At 37.6% G+C, this 17,612-nt stretch overlaps 1 protein-coding gene across 1 annotated transcript in view; it reads left to right on the forward strand.

The window, feature by feature from the left end:
• The first annotated feature begins 14,936 nt into the window (after nt 1–14,936).
• The window catches only part of LOC132149743 (Fc receptor-like protein 5), a 126,589-nt gene continuing 123,913 nt past the window's right edge, over nt 14,937–17,612 (forward strand). The window contains exons 1-3 of the mRNA XM_059559149.1: nt 14,937–14,989; nt 15,700–15,735; nt 16,054–16,326. Coding sequence (XP_059415132.1) covers nt 14,959–14,989; nt 15,700–15,735; nt 16,054–16,326 — 340 coding nt within the window. The 5' untranslated portion in view covers nt 14,937–14,958. The remainder of the gene's footprint in view (nt 14,990–15,699; nt 15,736–16,053; nt 16,327–17,612) is intronic.

The raw sequence follows: 17,612 nt of genomic DNA on the forward strand, positions 1-17,612 counted from the left end.
AAGCAGAACTACTGTTCAGGGTTTCAGGTCAGTTTCATCTGTAAAGATGCTTTTTTGTCTTTGTTTTTTATTTATTTAGCACGTTGCTCATCAGTCATCACTCAAAATACTATATAAAGGACATCATTATTATCTGTTGTGATGTTACCGTAGTAATTTAGCTAAAAAAAAAAATCAGATTTTTTTTATAGGTTTAGGGGGAGCTACGACAGACAACAACACAACCCTTACGAAAATTAACATTTTAATATTTAACTATAAATCCAGAGAAAATGGTTACTATTGTTTAACTGTGATAACCAAAAATGTAAAATTATTTTACAAATGTATTTATTTAAAAATAAAAAAAAAAAATAAAAATAAATTATCTCAAAGAGTAAATATCAAGCACCTAACAAGGTCTCCATGCGTTCATTCGAATGGTTTGTTTTCCCCCACGTTATTAGTGATGGGTAGTTCTTGAATGATTCATTTTTATTAAATCTTTAATGTTACTCGGAGACGAACGAGTCATCTTAGGGAGTGATTCATTGCGCATGCGCAACATCCAATGGATTCTGAAATGAAATTAGTTCACCTGGGGCAAGTTCAAGCTCAAACGGTTGCCCAACGTTTTGTTATGGTTTCTGGTTTAAGCAACCAGAATGTGTGTGCAATGTGTGCAACGGGGTTTGAGACACGTTTTCTCTTGTTTGGTGGGTGTGTTAAGCATGTCAGCCCAATCAGCACCAACATGTATAGAAACCACGCGGTATTAAAGAGACAGCTGGCACAATGTTATTAACATCAAAATAAATTCACAAGAGCAAGCATATTGTTTAAACGTTTATTTAAAGGCAAAATAACTGCACTAATAAGAGCACAAGTATAGATCTGGAACTTCTTTAAGTCTGTCTAAATATAATTTAGTAATTGCAATGTCTTCTGGTTCATATCCTTTCCTTTGGAAGGTGTGCAAGACACTGATTAAAAATGTAACTTACTATACATATTTATATATTTTTCTATTGTATTGTCGAGTGATACTTTCATACCATTGCTATACTTTTCTGATTCTGTAATGGTAAATATTACAATATCATAGCAACACAACATTGATCAGCAATAAAGATAAGCCTAATACTCACAATAAAAATAATGTCATATAGATAATAACAGACTCGGAGGTAAGAAGTGGATTATGACTTCACCCAGGCCCGGCTGCAGGATGAAATGACTGAGGGGGCATGTGAAATTGTTAAGGGGGCTTAACTTTATTACACCATCAATGATTAATACACACTGAGATCTCGCTTTGCAATGACAGATTTTTAAATTCAGCGCTCCCTAAAACACTCCATATGCAACTGCAGGTAACAAGAGACTAGCAAGTAAGATTTTTCAAGGCGACAGTTATTTTAGAACGTTCCCCCTTAATGTCTCCATGGCAACGCGTCATATTTGTCACGTGAAACACCGCAGCTACAATAATAATACTGTATAACAGATGTAGGCTATCCTTCATTTAGTTTTTCCTTTTTATTCGAAATATTAACAAACTTACTTACCATGTCATCAACTATCCTATATTCCGATTCTCAAATATGTGTAAGTGAGTGTGTTTGGTCGTTTAAAAATCTTTATAACAATAGAGTAAACTTTATAGTTAGCCTACTTCCACTTTGTTTATCTGATATGAAATACACACTTCGGCAAATTATATTTGAATAGATTGTTTTTACTGCTTTCACAGACTCAAAATGTAGGCTATTGTTTTACCAGTGCTTATGTGTAGCCTATTTAAATGTATGAAATCTTATATAATCATTATGAGGTTGAAAACACTGCATAGTTGTGATATGACAGCGCTGAGCTCGTCCGTTTCTGGCTCAGCGACAAGCAACGCGACTCTAGCACTTGCTTCCACAGACATCAGTGTGTATTTTACAAACTCCAAATGTAGGCTGTTGTTTTACCAGTGCTTATGTGTATTTAAATGTCTGAAATCTTAAATAAACATTATGAGGTAGAAAACACTGCATAGTTGTGATATATGCAGTGTTGGGAAGTAACTAGTTACATGTAACGGCGTTACGTAATTTAATTACAAAATTATTGTAACTGTAATTAGTTACAGTTACTAAGAAAAAATGAGTAATTAAATTACAGTTACTTATGAAATTTTTAACGATTACAAAGGGGATTACATTTGAATATTTACACACATCCACATACAGATTTAACTGATTTCTTTCCCAAATTGCACTGACTATTCTGAGACATACCGCCCTAATAATTTCCGGGATGCGGAAACACAGTCTGGTTTGTAGAATCCAGTCATAAAAATGGAATGCCTAATGCGGACGGAATATGCCACATTTTGGATGACTAAATCAAAAGTAGGTCTGTACACTTGAATCAAAACATGACATCGACTAGTGTCTGTGAATATAAAGCCCCAAAAATGCAATATATGACTCCTGCACATTCTGCGTGTCTGTGGAAATCAGGCGCGGACTGGACACCGGGAGAACCGGGACAATTCCCGGTGGCCTGGCAGATGATTTTGCCCCACTATTTAATATCATTATTGTATAATTGCCTGCCGAATGTACTAAAGCGATCATTTGCGAATCCGCCATTTGATTTTTTTTTTTTTTTTTTTGCCATTTGATAATTAAATCTCTAATAAATCATGAATTGTTAGTCATGACGCGCGCTCTCCGCGCCTCCGCCAAACGGTTTGGATCAGACTCAGAGTAATCAATGCGAGAGAGAGAGAGAGAGAGAGAGAGAGAGAGAGAGAGAGAGGATTGCTGGAGCAGAGAAGCAGAACTACTGTTCAGGGTTTCAGGTCAGTTTCATCTGTAAAGATGCTTTTTTGTCTTTGTTTTTTATTTATTTAGCACGTTGCTCATCAGTCATCACTCAAAATACTATATAAAGGACATCATTATTATCTGTTGTGATGTTACCGTAGTAATTTAGCTAAAAAAAAAAATCAGATTTTTTTTATAGGTTTAGGGGGAGCTACGACAGACAACAACACAACCCTTACGAAAATTAACATTTTAATATTTAACTATAAATCCAGAGAAAATGGTTACTATTGTTTAACTGTGATAACCAAAAATGTAAAATTATTTTACAAATGTATTTATTTAAAAATAAAAAAAAAGAATAAAAAAAAAAATTATTTTTCTAATAAAAGCATGTTTAACTTTTGTAAGGGAAAAACATGACTCGTGTACAGTATTAGGATTTTTCTATAAAGATATTGTAGCATTGTAGAGTATTTTATTGTAAAGTATAGTTTTGTTCAATCTTGAGTATTAAAGTCATGAGAGAGATGGATAACGGCAAAATAAAGAGACAGAAGAGAAAAATGGAAGTGAAGGTGCAGTTCAGGAGAGAACTTTTAATTATTTTGCATGTCCCCAAATTAAAGATTTAAACCTTTTTATGTCAGGTCCATACCAAAAATAGTTTTGTCCATGAATTTGTTTGTATGAGTTAGAATTTTCCAGTCTGAATTTTTTTCCCAGTCCTTCCCTCCTGTAAATGAATGGCAAAGACATGGTTTCATTTACTACACATAGGCCTACTGAAGCTCGCAGTGTTTTCAACCTCTGCCATCTCAATATAGGAGTACACGAGCACATAAACACAATTTCTAGAACTGCTTTGTGTCACTTAATGTGCATTTTACTTATTTTGAGAAAACTATCATCATATACAGAGACAGCAGTTTAAAAAAAACACCAATGTTTCAGGAGTTTAGTACACAGAATACGTCACATGCTTATTAGATAACTGTATTTAAGTTGATGTATATGCTTTTATTTATTATTCTTTAATTTTCAAAAATTTAGAAAAGTAATCAAAAAGTACTCAAAAGTAATTAGTTACATTACTTTAATAAAGTAATTGAAAAAGTTACACTACTATTACTTTTTAAACAGGGTAACTTGTAATCTGTAACCTATTACATTTCCAAAGTAACCTTCCCAACACTGGATATATGACAGGGCTGAGCTTGTCCGTATCTGGCTCAGCGCCAACCAACGCGAAAGACGTTTAAATCTGGCAGTAATGTCACGATTCACAACACTGAACATTCTAAATCCCATGGGGATAAGGTTAAATTATTATTTAACTCAAAAGGTTGAACATTTTATTTTTAACCATGAATACAAAAATGAAACAGAGGGGGCACAAGTCAGATCTGAGGGGGCATTGCCCCCTTTTGCCCCCTTGTGGCGCCGGGCCTGACTTCACCTGAAATGTTTGTCCAAATGTTGGATAAAAATAATAAGGAACCACAGTTTCCACAAATCCTTTCACTCGATTGGGATGTTCTCTTTTTTTTTTTCTTTTTATGGATGACAAGGGGCGGTGACTGAATTATTAAGCGTAATTTGCAATATTAAACACATTTATACCACATTTATACCTGATTTCATCAGGCTCCAATTTTTTTTTTAAAAAGAACATGAAGAATGGCCTTCTCAGCTGCCATAGTTGCAACTCTTGCATCATCAGAACATGGTGTTCAACAAACCACTGTTTCCTTAAAAAAAAAGACATTAGTCTGGGCAGAACGCAGCCCCTGTTCCGAGTCTTTGGGTTTTTCGAGTCGATTGTTCATCACAGGACAGCCCCATATCTTAACCAATGCAGTGTGAACTAGAAAGAAAATTGATTAGTTCATCTTTGAGTCTTCAGGTTTTTGAGTCATTCGTTCATCACGCGACAGCACCATAAGCTTATCCTATGCAGTCTGAGCCAGAAAGAGACTAATAACCAACTATTTTTTACCTTTGTTACCACATTCAGAGTTATGAAAGAGAACCATCATGACAGAAATTCACACATTTATAAACTCTAAGAAATAAAAAGCTATAATTTGAGACCAGAAACTCGTCAAGTAACTGTAAGAGTAAATAATAATGATTAAGATGGAGGCATGTGCACACGCTGCGGCGTTTCTTATTTTGTTAGTCGCAGTGTTTTTGTGCGTATTCGTCATGTCTATCTGTCTCTAAGCAACCATACAGTCGTGAGTATCTGCTAGATATCGGTAGAACCACATTTTTACAGCTTAACTCCACTCAAGCCAAAGAGCTGCTGGTCCTTGGTCTGCTCTGGAGGCCTACACCATCACTGACCCCCACTGCTGCACCTCGCCCACAAGCGGCATGAGAGGAAGCATAAGAGAGGTAAGTGCGGAAGTATGCAGGCTAGGCTAGCGGTTTACCCAAACAAACCAGCAATCCCCACCATTGTACTGGCTAACGGACGCTCTTTGGATAATAAATTGTATTCCATCCGTCTACTACTCTCTACTCTGTACGATGTTTACAAGGACTGTAGGATAATACTGTGTTTTTGTATTCACGGAAACATGACTCAGCAACAGCGTTCCTGACTGCACTATTCAACTCAATCAACTAACATGCTATCGAGTGGACAGAGTTCTCGTTAAAGGAGGTAAGACCCCTGGTCTTTATGATAACATCAATGATGCATGGTGCCACGATGCTGTTGAAGTTTGCAAACACTGCTCACCCCTGGTGGAGTTTATGATTATTAAGTGTCAGCTATTCTACCTACCGAGGGAATATTCAGCCACACTGCTTGTTGCTGTAAAAATCCCTCCCAGTTCCAACAACAACAGGAGTGAGGCACTGAATTAAGTGTATCAGCACATAAGTGAGCAGCAGACAGCCCAACCAGATGCTTTTCTTATCTAAGCTGGGGTTTCAACCACGCAGACTTAAAGAATGTGTTCCCAGAAATAGTCCAAAATATAGACTTTCCAATGTGGGGAAACAACCTTCTAGACTTTGTTTACACCACTCAGAGTGGAGCTTACAAGACCTTACATCTCTCCCATCTTTGCACCTCAGACCACATCACTGTGATGCTAATGCCTGCATACAGAGTGCTCGTTAAATTCTCCAAACCAGTTTTCAAACAGATACAAGTGTGGCAGGAAGGGTTGTCAGAGGCTCTTCAAGACAGTTTTAACACCACTGACTGGAATATGTTTAAGCAGCCTGCCACATATAATAACACCACAGAAAGGAGTACACAGAGACTATCACTGCCTACATCACCAAGTGCATTGATGATGTAATTGTAACAAAAACCATCACTGTCTGGGCCAACCAGAAGCCGTGGCTAACAGGGGAGGACTACAGACTCCTGAAGACACGGAACGCTGCCTTCAGAGCTGGAGATGAGATGGGCCAGAGGACAGCTAGGGCCTACCTGTCTTGTGGCATCAGAGAGGCTAAGAAACAGTACTTCAGGAGGTTAGCACCATCGTTTCAGCGACAGCAGAAACACTTGGAGCCTGTGGCAGGGGATACAGACCATTACGGACTATAAGCACCCACCACGGACCTGTGACAGCACCATTTCACTGCTGAATGCTTTGTTCACTAGCTTTGAGGCACAAAACAACACCTCTGCATAGAAGACTCCACCTCCTCCCGGCAACCAGGTGGTGACGCTGTCCCAAGACAGTGTGAGGAGATCCCTCAACAGAATCAATGCTCGCAAAGGTCCTGACAACATTCCTGGTTGTGCACTGAGAGACTGTGCATTGGACATTTGCAACATCTCACTAAGTTTTTAAAAGGCTGCTGTCCCCATATGCTTCAAATCTACCAGCATCTTCCTCTTACTCCTATTATATATATATGAAACTTTATTAATCTGGATTGTGTATACTGTTAAAGTTAAGTGTTAACAGTATGCACCAAGGGTCTGAGAGTAACGCAATTTCAATTCTCTGTATGTATGTGCTGTACATGTGGCAGATTTGACAATAAAGCAGACTTTTGACTTGACAAATGATAATAATAATAACTATGTACCTGTTTGTAAGGAAATTAACCTCTCTATCCAGTGCTGTCAATTCACATGACAAAAGAACGACCGACTCGAAAGATGAACTAATCAATTCTCTTTCCGGCTCAGACAGAATAGGTTTATGTGCTAACCCCAACTTGAAGCAGTGGTACAGACGGTGGTCAATGAGAGTAGCAGCTTCCAGTCAGGGGCGGAGTTGAAAACAGACACGTCAAGCCAGACACTTTCTGCTCCCGTTAGTGACACTAATGCAGTGTTTGCATACTCTGTCACAGATGAAGTGAATTAAATGCAATTTTTGTCAAATACTTAGACATTTCAGAAATGTTTTCATGAGCAACAGAAACACTTTCTTTTTATACTGCGTAATACAGCACCATCTTTTTAAGAACAAAGTTCAACATAATTATATAGGCTATTATTTAAATACTAATAAACTGGGGGTATATATGATTTTAACAGTGTTGTATGATAAACGTGACTCAATATAATAGTGTGACTAAAGTAAAAAAGTTTTTACCATTCTAAAACATAGATTTGAGGCCACTATTGGAATTGAAAATGTTAGAATAAACCCCAAGCACATGTGATAGTTGTCATGCGGAGAATCTGGCCAATCATGAATCAAGTTCAGCTCATAGACTGTAAAAAAAAAAATTGGGATGTAGTGTTCGTGTTGTCACCCGTTGTATTCCGAGGAGACTTTTTGAAGCTTAAAGTGGGTGGAGCTGGTCTTTACCATCTTAGCTGCATGTCACCGCACATCACTCCTGGATAATTGGAAATGGGCAAAGAGGCAGGACGTGAGTGGAGCTGAGGTGCCTGGTTGCTAAACCACATTCGCCGACCTCGAGGTACTGGCATTTGATTTTTGAATGCTTCCAGCGGTTTCCAGCTTACTCTTGAGGTAAGTTAAATTAACATGAAACTACACATTAAAAATTTAAAAAACTATTTACCTGTTATTGATATAATCAGGAAACTCAAATCCCGTGTGGTTTTTATATTGTACAAACTGTGTAGTGCAGGGTATACACATGCACATGGCATATAACCATTTCTTTAACAGTCGGCTTTGTGTTTACCCACTTCTAATGTTAAATCCCCTCTGATGCGTATCATTCAGTATTGTCTTGCATTAGCCAAAACCATGACAGTCCACCACATGAATAGCTATTCCAATAGAATGTAGATAAATGCAAATATTCCCTAAAAACACCGAGTAAAGATAGTGATGCAGTCAGGGCTGTTGAGCTGGCTTCCTTTAAAATATTATTGATGACTGCACCCTCGCCTGCAGAGCTCCAGGCCCCAACCCCCAAACCTCAACCCAGTTAAAGAGGATGCCCCGAAAGTGAGATATGCTGCCTGTTCATGCATGAGAACATGTCACGGGAGGCGTGCAGAGTGTTAAAAAATTAATTATTTATTGATTACTATTTTTAATCACTACATAATGAAATATATAATGAAAACAATGCCTTAAAATGAAAAGCACGTTATTACGATCACATAACCTAGCCATCATACAAAACTTTCTGCAGTTTTTACAAGATGTTTATTTCTTTCAGTGCTTGATAGATTCCTCTTGCCATGTCCACCTGTGATGCATCCACAGCAATCCGTGCACACAGTTTAAACAGTAAGTACTAGCTTTGGCTACTTGGCATTTGACAGCTGATGTTCCATTGTCTGTTTTAAAAGGTCAGCCAAAAAAATGGACAGGTCCTGGAAGTTTGTCAACAGTGTCATGGCTACATTTGTTTTTTTGGTTTTAATTACTATAGCTACTATAGCTGCTTGCAGTTGGCAGTGTCACCGCTTTTGAATTTGGCCTTTAGGGTCCATTTGGATATTCTTAAATATAGCCCTGACTATCATCAGAATCAGATTTTTTTTTTAAAGTGCTCCTGGTACATACATACATGCATACATACACATCTGACATAAGAACAGAATAAAAATAAAATTTAATTAGTAAGACTTAACAATAAATAATGATTATGAATCTGGGACAGTAGATTGATTTATGTACAGATTTGTGCAATTTTACTCTATATAGAACTGTATAAATAAAGAGATATGCATATGTATTTACATAATACTTGAGAAAGGCAATCATTTAAGATGTAGAATGATTTACAGAAATTAATTACAGAACACAGGTAATGATTCATATGTTAGCTGTTTAAGCTTGAGATGGCATGGTGGAACAAACTAGATGTTCTAGTGCACAGAGATCTGTAGCGTCAGCCTGAGGGGAGGAGTGCAGACAGGTTGTGTCCAGGGTGAAAAGGGTCTATGATGTTGTTATGTGTCTGTTTCTTCACTCTAGAGATGTAAAAGTCCTGAAGACTGGGCAGGTGCACAACAATGATAATTTCTGCTGGCCTAACAGTCCCTTGCAGTATTTTTAAATCTGATTTGCTTGCTGACCCAAACCAGACTGTTATAGCAGAGCACAGAACCGACTCAATAATAGCCGAGTAAAACTGTGTCATCTGTGCCTGTGGCAGGATGAACTTTTTCAACTGACGAAGGAAGTACAACCTCTGCTGGGGTTGGGGTCCTGAAGTCCACGATCATCTAAACAGTTTTAAGTGTATTCAGCTCCAGGTTGTTGTGACTGCACCAGAGAGCCAGCTGCTCAACCTCCTCTCTGTAAGCAGACTCGTAGTCGTCCTGGATGAGGCCAATGACTGTGGTGTCATCTGCAAACTTCAGGAGCTTGACAGAGGGGTCTTTAGAGGTGCAGTCATTTGTAGAGGGAGTAGAGTAGTGGGGAAAGAATGCAGCCCTGAGGAGCTCCAGTGCTGATGGTGCGGGTGTTGGTTTTAAGTTTTCCCAGCCTCACTAGCTGCTGCCTGTCTGTCAGGAAGCTGGTGATTTACTGACAGATGTTTATTCTGAAGGTTGTTGTTTTTTGATGGTGTTGAAAGCGGAGCTGAAGTCCACAAACAAGATCCTTGCATAAGTACCTGGTTTGTCCAGATGTTGGAGGATGTAGTGCAATCACATGTGGACTGGATCATCAACAGACATGTTTGCTCTGTAAGCAAACTGCAGGGGGTCAAGCAAGGGTCCAGTAATGTCCTTCAAGTAGCCCAGCACCAGTATCTTATATGACTCCATGACCATGTTAAAGCAACGGGGCTGTAGTTATTAAGTCCTGTGATTTTTAATGTGATTCGCAATTGCACTATCCTTTCTAAATTGGCTTCTAATTGTTTCATTATGTAATTGACATGATACAATTATACCTGACTAATAATAAATTGTTATATTAGATTTATCCTAAACTCGTCTGAAATCCATATGACTAGTAAACTGTGAGGAGGCTTTTGTTACCGCAAATCTATGGCTAGGATAGGTCAAACTGAAGGCTCAAGAATGATAGGAGCAGTAGGCACATCATCGGAGACCTTCTGATTTCTGTCTATCACTGCTGTTAGCAAGTTGTATGGGAAAAGACTAAATAAACTACACTTTTTTCATAAGCAAGCAGTAGGCGGCAGGCAAAACATGCATTAGTCTACCTACATCCTCTGACTAGCATCAGAATGGCGAGTTTGTGATCATAAGATCCACGTGAAGCTAGCGTGAGACTTAAAAGAGACATTAGGTCCCCAGTGAACGGATAATTGAAAGTATATTGAGTCCGGAATAATCAAATATCAAAATTGATACATAATCAACCTTTGTGATCAGTGTTTAAATAGAAACATTGTCTAAATTTAATGATCACATGAAATTGGAGTCAGATTGAGCATGGAGCTAGACTAGGATTTAAACTAAATCCTAATAAATTCAGAAGCGCAAGTAAAACGCATACGAATACGCATTAAACCTTCGACCAGGCCGCGGATTCTGCTATTTGGGCTGGCGGGTGGATCCTTACAACACCTAGTATCTATACTTCTCCCTGAGTAATGAATGTGAATACTTTTGACACCACTGCTAATATGAGGCAGGGCAACATGGAGCCTAGAGAATATCCCTAAAATTCAAGATATGTGGCAAAACGCCCATTTGAGATTGTGTCACACAAGTCCAAACGTGAAACTCATCTTATACAACAGTTCATTAAGAAGTTAATATTGTGTCGTATGTTTTGCTCAATTTTGCCAACCAGAAGATAAAGACAAAACAGAACTGTTCATCTCCCAACAACCCACAGCGGCATTTCATTTCTTTAAGACATTTACCACCACCTACTGGCAGTTTTATGGGATTTAAATGCTGCCATGATTCAAAACTGAAAATACAGGTCTGAAAGGTTGAAACTAAGTGTTCGAAAACTCAAAATCTTACAAAAAAAAGTTTTGCAAGATCGAAAAATAAGATTTGCAAGCTTGCAAAATGTAAAAAAAAATAAAAATATCTGTGCAAACATTATGTTGTTTTTGAGATTTCCTTCTTCAGAACTGCAACATTTTTTTACATGTTGCGCAAATAATTTTTCAGAGTTTCAAATTTGTCAGTGTTCTCCCACTGTATTAGATTGTTTTCCATGTTTGAAACCTTGTACATGGTGATCTGAAAACTGGTGTGCGAATGTGTGAAAACAAGTTTTTGAAACTCTGAAAACAGAGCTTTGCAGGCTTGCAAAGTGGTAAAAAAAATTACATCTCTTCAAACGTAATTTTGTTTTTGAGTTTTCCCTCTTCAGAAGTGCAACACTCTTTTTTATGGTGTTGTGCAATCATTTTTTCAGAGTTTCGAATTTGTCACTGTTCTCCCAGTGTATAGTTTGCTTTCAAGATATGAAACCTTGTAAATAGTGATCTGAAAACTGGTGTGTGAATAGGTGAAAAAAAGTTTTGAAACTCTGAAAACTGAGGTACGAAAGGGCGAAACTTATTACATTTTATTTGCACTCCTATTGCAGACTATTTTTTCAGAGCTGAGTTTACAACACCCACTTTGTCGAGATACGCCCACACAGTTGCGAGCTTGCGTCTCACGTGATTTGTGGCAGTGTTGTCACGCAGCTCTGCTCTGAAACTCTGAAACTCAGACTGACGGCGCTGATCCACTTGTCTGACACGACTGTCGCGTGGTGTCGCGACGCCTCCCCACATTTGTACGTTGATGGGCGTTCCTCTGTTTGCCGCTATGGGCGTGGTATTTATTTATTTATTTATGTAAAAGTCCATCAAAATCTCTCTACCTACCATCCTAATGTTACCTGCTATCATAAATACTACTAAGCATATGAACCCGTTTCTGCAGATGTACATATGCTGTCTGCTATGAATCAATTAACATTTTATTTAACACAATACAAACTCATAAAACCCACCAGGGACTCCAACGACCTCTGGCACCCTTCTCCATGCGGAACTGCGTAGCTCGTTGTCTCTATATGACAATAAAGTCGGATCATATAAATTAGGGAATCCTGCGACAGCCACAATCAGTTTCTCCTCCATTTTGTACTCTGGAACTAAAGTTTCCGCGCATTTTTGAAGTAGGATGTGACCTGCGAAGAGACTTCCCTCCGTCTCCATATGCTCTACTTCTATTGGATAGACGCGCCGCGTTTGACGGACTTCATTTGCATAAAGATGGGCATCGGCCAGCTTTTTGACGCGCAGCACTTTTTCAAATGAAGCGCCGCCTTCCCGGAATGCTTTGCGGGTGCGACAAAGTCACGTGACAGAAGTGTCGCACGGACAAGTGGATCAGAGCCGTGAGCGAAAATGAAGCTTCGCAACCTCGCAAATAAAAAAAAGCCTGGAGGGAGCAGTCGGTCAATCCCACCTTTCCAGTAAATACGACTTGTGATTGGACTGTACGTCAGCAGACAGCAAAGCATTGGCCAAGAGCAGAAGGCCCTCCCTCCAGGCTTTTTTTATTTGCGAGGTTGCGAAGCTTCATTTTCGCTCAGTCTGAGTTTCAGAGTTTCAGAGCAGAGCTGCGTGACAACACTGCCACAAATCACGTGAGACGCAAGCTCGCAACTGTGGATGTGGTAAACTCAGCTCTGAAAAAATAGTCTGCAATAAGAGTGCTAATGTAATGTAATAAGTTTCGCCCTTTCATACCTCAGTTTTCAGAGTTTCAAAACTTTTTTTCACCTATTCGCTTACCAGTTTTCAGATCACTATTTACAAGGTTTCAAATCTTGAAAGCAAACTATACACTGGGAGAACAGTGACTAATTCGAAACTCTGAAAAAATGATTGCACAACACCATAAAAAAGAGTGTTGCACTTCTGAAGAGGGAAAACTCAAAAACAAAATTACGTTTGAAGAGATGTAATTTTTTTTACCACTTTGCAAGCCTGCAAAGCTCTGTTTTCAGAGTTTCAAAAACTTGTTTTCACACATTCGCACACCAGTTTTCAGATCACCATTTACAAGGTTTCAAACATGGAAAACAATCTAATACAGTGGGAGAACACTGACAAATTTGAAACTCTGAAAAATTATTTGCGCAACATCGTAAAAAAATGTTGCAGTTCTGAAGAAGGAAATCTCAAAAACAACATAATGTTTGCACAGATATTTTTATTTTTTTTACATTTTGCAAGCTTGCAAATCTTATTTTTCGATCTTGCAAAACTTTTTTTTGTAAGATTTTGAGTTTTCGAACACTTAGTTTCAACCTTTCAGACCTGTATTTTCAGTTTTGAATCATGGCAGCATTTAAATCCCATACAGTTTTAGTTAATGTTTTGAGTAAAAGTTCATTAAAGAAAGAATTTCATTTTTTCATAGTAATAACAATAAAATTAAGAAAATAAGTGAATATAGTTGTAGTTCACCAACCGAAAATGACAATTCTGTCATCATTTACTCATGTGGTCCAAAAGAGGCTTTATGTAATCAATTTTACCAAACAAAATATTTCTTGCTGAACCTACTTTTTGTAATCTATGTTTGTTGCTTTAAACAACAATGATTTTAAATTATCTTTTGGGAGTAATTTCTCCAAATTTGATGTGTGATTAATTCAATTAATTAATCGCCACATCATGTAATTAATTAGATTAAACATATTAATCGCTTACCAGCCCTAGTCACTATGCAGAATAGTTTTCTGTGAGAGGGGATGGGCACAAAATCAGAATTTTGGATTGAGTGATAATTCTCCACGAGTGAACTGCGCTGTTTGAAAATGGCATAAATATGGTAAACAACATGAGTTTAATGAACCACTACATCCTGTTAATGCATATTGAGATGAAACGACTGCAGATTTAATGGGGGGATGTATTTCAAAAACAAATTAAAAAAAAAAAAACAGTTTGTGCTTGAGGAAAAACATTGTTTGAATAAATTTGTGTCAATACACCTGTGTATTGTTGTATCACTGCTGTTTTGTCCAGAGCCTACAGTTCCTCACAGATTTCCATGTTTTTTGTTGTTAGTTTTTTTGTTGGTTTGTTTGTTTTTTTTGTTGTTGTTTTTTATCATAAGTGACCTGTGAAAATGATAATAAAATACTTATGACCTTTTACATGAAGAGACTGCTGAGGATATTAAGAATAGGACTGCAACAACCCCCCCCATCCCCCCTCCCCCCCCTAAAAAAATTAAAATCTTCAAGAACTAACTAGAAGAGCATGAAACCGGAGTTCCATGACTCTCATTACTTGTCTTGATATATGAATATTAAACTGTGTCCACAAATACAAATATAGTAGAAACAAACTCAGCATCTATTTCAGGTCAGTGACATTAATCAGTGATGGACGAGCAGCAGTCGTTCATTAGTTTCTGCTGCTTCCATCATTCAGTAAACACACCAGAATATCACTTATTATCATAATGAAATTTAAGCTTATCAATTTGATATGATTCAAATATGAACATTTGTGTAGAAAACATGCATGTTAGAGTAAAATTTTCTGAAAACATGTGACTAGATTATCAACAGAAGCGTACCCTGGGGTTTCAGTCAGGGCCTTCAGTAAGCAACTGTAAACTACATACCCTTAAAATATTATCAAAATATTTCTATAACACATGAGGTACGCTTGCGTGTCTTTAATCTGTCTTGATGTTTCTAAAGATCTGACTGCAGGATTTTCAGGAAGTCTTGAGGCTTTAACACTTTCTGTGTCTTTAACCGTCTGTCATCATTCAGTCAGTATGGAGCTCAGTCAACTTCCTCTCGTGCTCTGTGAGTATTATTATGTGTTACTATGTATTTCAGTGCATAGTAATTGCTATTATATTATGTAACTAATCAAGTGTTTTAGTGTTCCTTGATATATGTCGTTTCTTGTTGCTCTGCGTTTCAAATCCAGCACTATGTTATATGAGTGAAAGATGAGTTTGAGAGAGGAAGAGAAAGTTAGTGCTGTTTGTGAAAGAGAAATGTACTCTGTTGTGATGTAGATCAGTGTGTATGTTCAGTCATTCAGGTTTGTGCTGTTTAATGGTGTTTGTTGAATCAGTTCTGTTGGTTTATTTTACAATTCACTATCCCTGATGCCTTAGTAGATGTTCACTAGTACACAGTTACTAAAAGTGTATCTTTATCTGACTGTTTGCTTCAAGTTCCCTAAACAAGTTCAAGTTATCTCTGCTGATGATGAAATCTATAAGACATCAAACAAATGTTTCGGTGTTTATCTGAACACACACACACATGTAGTCCCACAACATCTTAATATGAGTTACTACTCATAACGGTCACTGTTTTCAGACTCTGGAAGTCTTTTTTACAGAAATACTCATTCAGATGCCACTACATCTAGAAAAACAAGTTGTGAAACATTTGAAAGTAAAATTATGGCATTCCTTTAAACTTTTTTTGTCTAAATTATAAAAGAAAGTTGATCAGCTCCATGTTCACACTGTGATGAGTTTTTTCTCTTTGTGTTTTAGTGCTGATTTCACACATTCACTCTGGACACACTGAAGGTGAGTGAATTTGACTTCTACATTTCATAACATATGGGTGATGTCTCGCTATTGGCTACAAACCAGATGAGAAAATAAACAATTTGATTATATACACACCTTTTTAAACAACATTTATAGATGAACATGACCGAGTACTTTTACTTGCAGAATGTACAAATGATTGTGTTAGATACAAGTGACCACACCACCCAACAACTACAGAGAACAACACTTCAGTCTTACCTTATTTAGCATGAATGTTTTACAGACAGGCAAATGTGGTCACACAGTAGAAGCAGCACATTATTATAATTGTAAATCATTTTTGTTGTACAGAAACACTAAAAGCCAAAGTGAGCATTAAACCTGCTCAACATGTATTCAGAGGAGATACAGTCACTCTCAGATGTGACATTGATGGTGAAGGAGTCACTAGCTGGAAGTACAACTGGTATAAAGATGATTCAAAAAGTGTTTTCAGTGAACTACAGGAACACACATTCAGTTCTGTTACTGAGTCTGACGCAGGTAAATACTCCTGTTATGGAGCAGAGAGAGGAGGATCACGAACATCAAACATCAGTGATGAAGTTACACTGACAGTATCAGGTGAGTTTGATCATCTCTTCATACAGTATACACACACATATAACATGTTATTAATGAGTGATTTCTCAGTTTTAGATACCAGAGCAGTTTTAAGTGTTTCTCAACAGTGGATGAAAAAGTTTAAGATTTAAAAATTAAGATTTTGATTTTAGAATGCAGATGATGATTTCAATTACTAAACTCTCAATCATCAGTTACTGTAATCGAACCTGCTATTAACCTAAAGATTGTGGGTTTGAAACCCTCTTAAATTTGCATGTTTTATTTATTATATTATATAGCACATCCTTTTTTATTGTGAATTGTTGTTGTTGTACAGAAAGACCAAAAGTCAAAGTGAGTATTAAACCAGCTCAACATGTATTCAGAGGAGAGATAGTCACTCTCAGATGTGACATTGATGGTGGAGGAGTCACTAGCTGGAAGTACAGCTGGTATAAAGATGGTTCACTCTACAGCTCCAATGAACTACAAGAACACACATTCAGTCCTGTTGCTGAGTCTGTCGCAGGTAAATACTCCTGTTATGGAGCAGAGAGAGGAGGATCACGCACCTCACAAAACAGTGATGAAATTACACTGACAGTATCAGGTGAGTTTGATCATCTCGTCATATACACACAAAGTTAAAGATGCTATTAAATAGTGACTTCTTAACCCTTAAGTGCTGTTTGGGATCTTTTTGACCACAAATGATATTTGCTGAAATAATAATAATAATAATAATATAAATATTAACTTTATCTACATGGCATGAGACTTTGTACGGTTGCCAACACTTGGTAGCTTTATAAAAATTAAAAAAAAAAAAAACACTGGATTGATATCTTGCTGTATGTTAGTGTGAAAAAAAACAACACTCAGAATGCTTGGAGTCACACTGAAATGAATGGGTAAATGATAAAATCAATACTTTTTCTTTTTTATTTGTCTAATAAGATCACTAAATCCACCACTACGCAAAACTGAACCACATCACATCTCCGGTGGAGGAAAAACCCACACAACCCCCACTCCATGCCCATAAAACCCACTCATAAGACAAATTAGACAGATGCGTGGAAGATCCGCGGCCCTGCAAAATCGATCGTTTATGTACAGTGTTGGGACAGTAACACTGAGCATCGCGTTAGTTCAGTCAGGCCACGTTAGTCACACTTGCATCAGCCGACAGTCAGCTGTTCCTGATGTGTACCAATCCAGTCTTGACACCTACCACATGCAATCTATTTCAGTTCCCATTCTTCAGTGTCTCTTCCATCGCATCACTGCTTGCAATTAACTCC

The sequence above is a fragment of the Carassius carassius genome, chromosome 9, assembly GCF_963082965.1.
Source record: "Carassius carassius chromosome 9, fCarCar2.1, whole genome shotgun sequence".
NCBI lineage: Eukaryota > Metazoa > Chordata > Actinopteri > Cypriniformes > Cyprinidae > Carassius > Carassius carassius.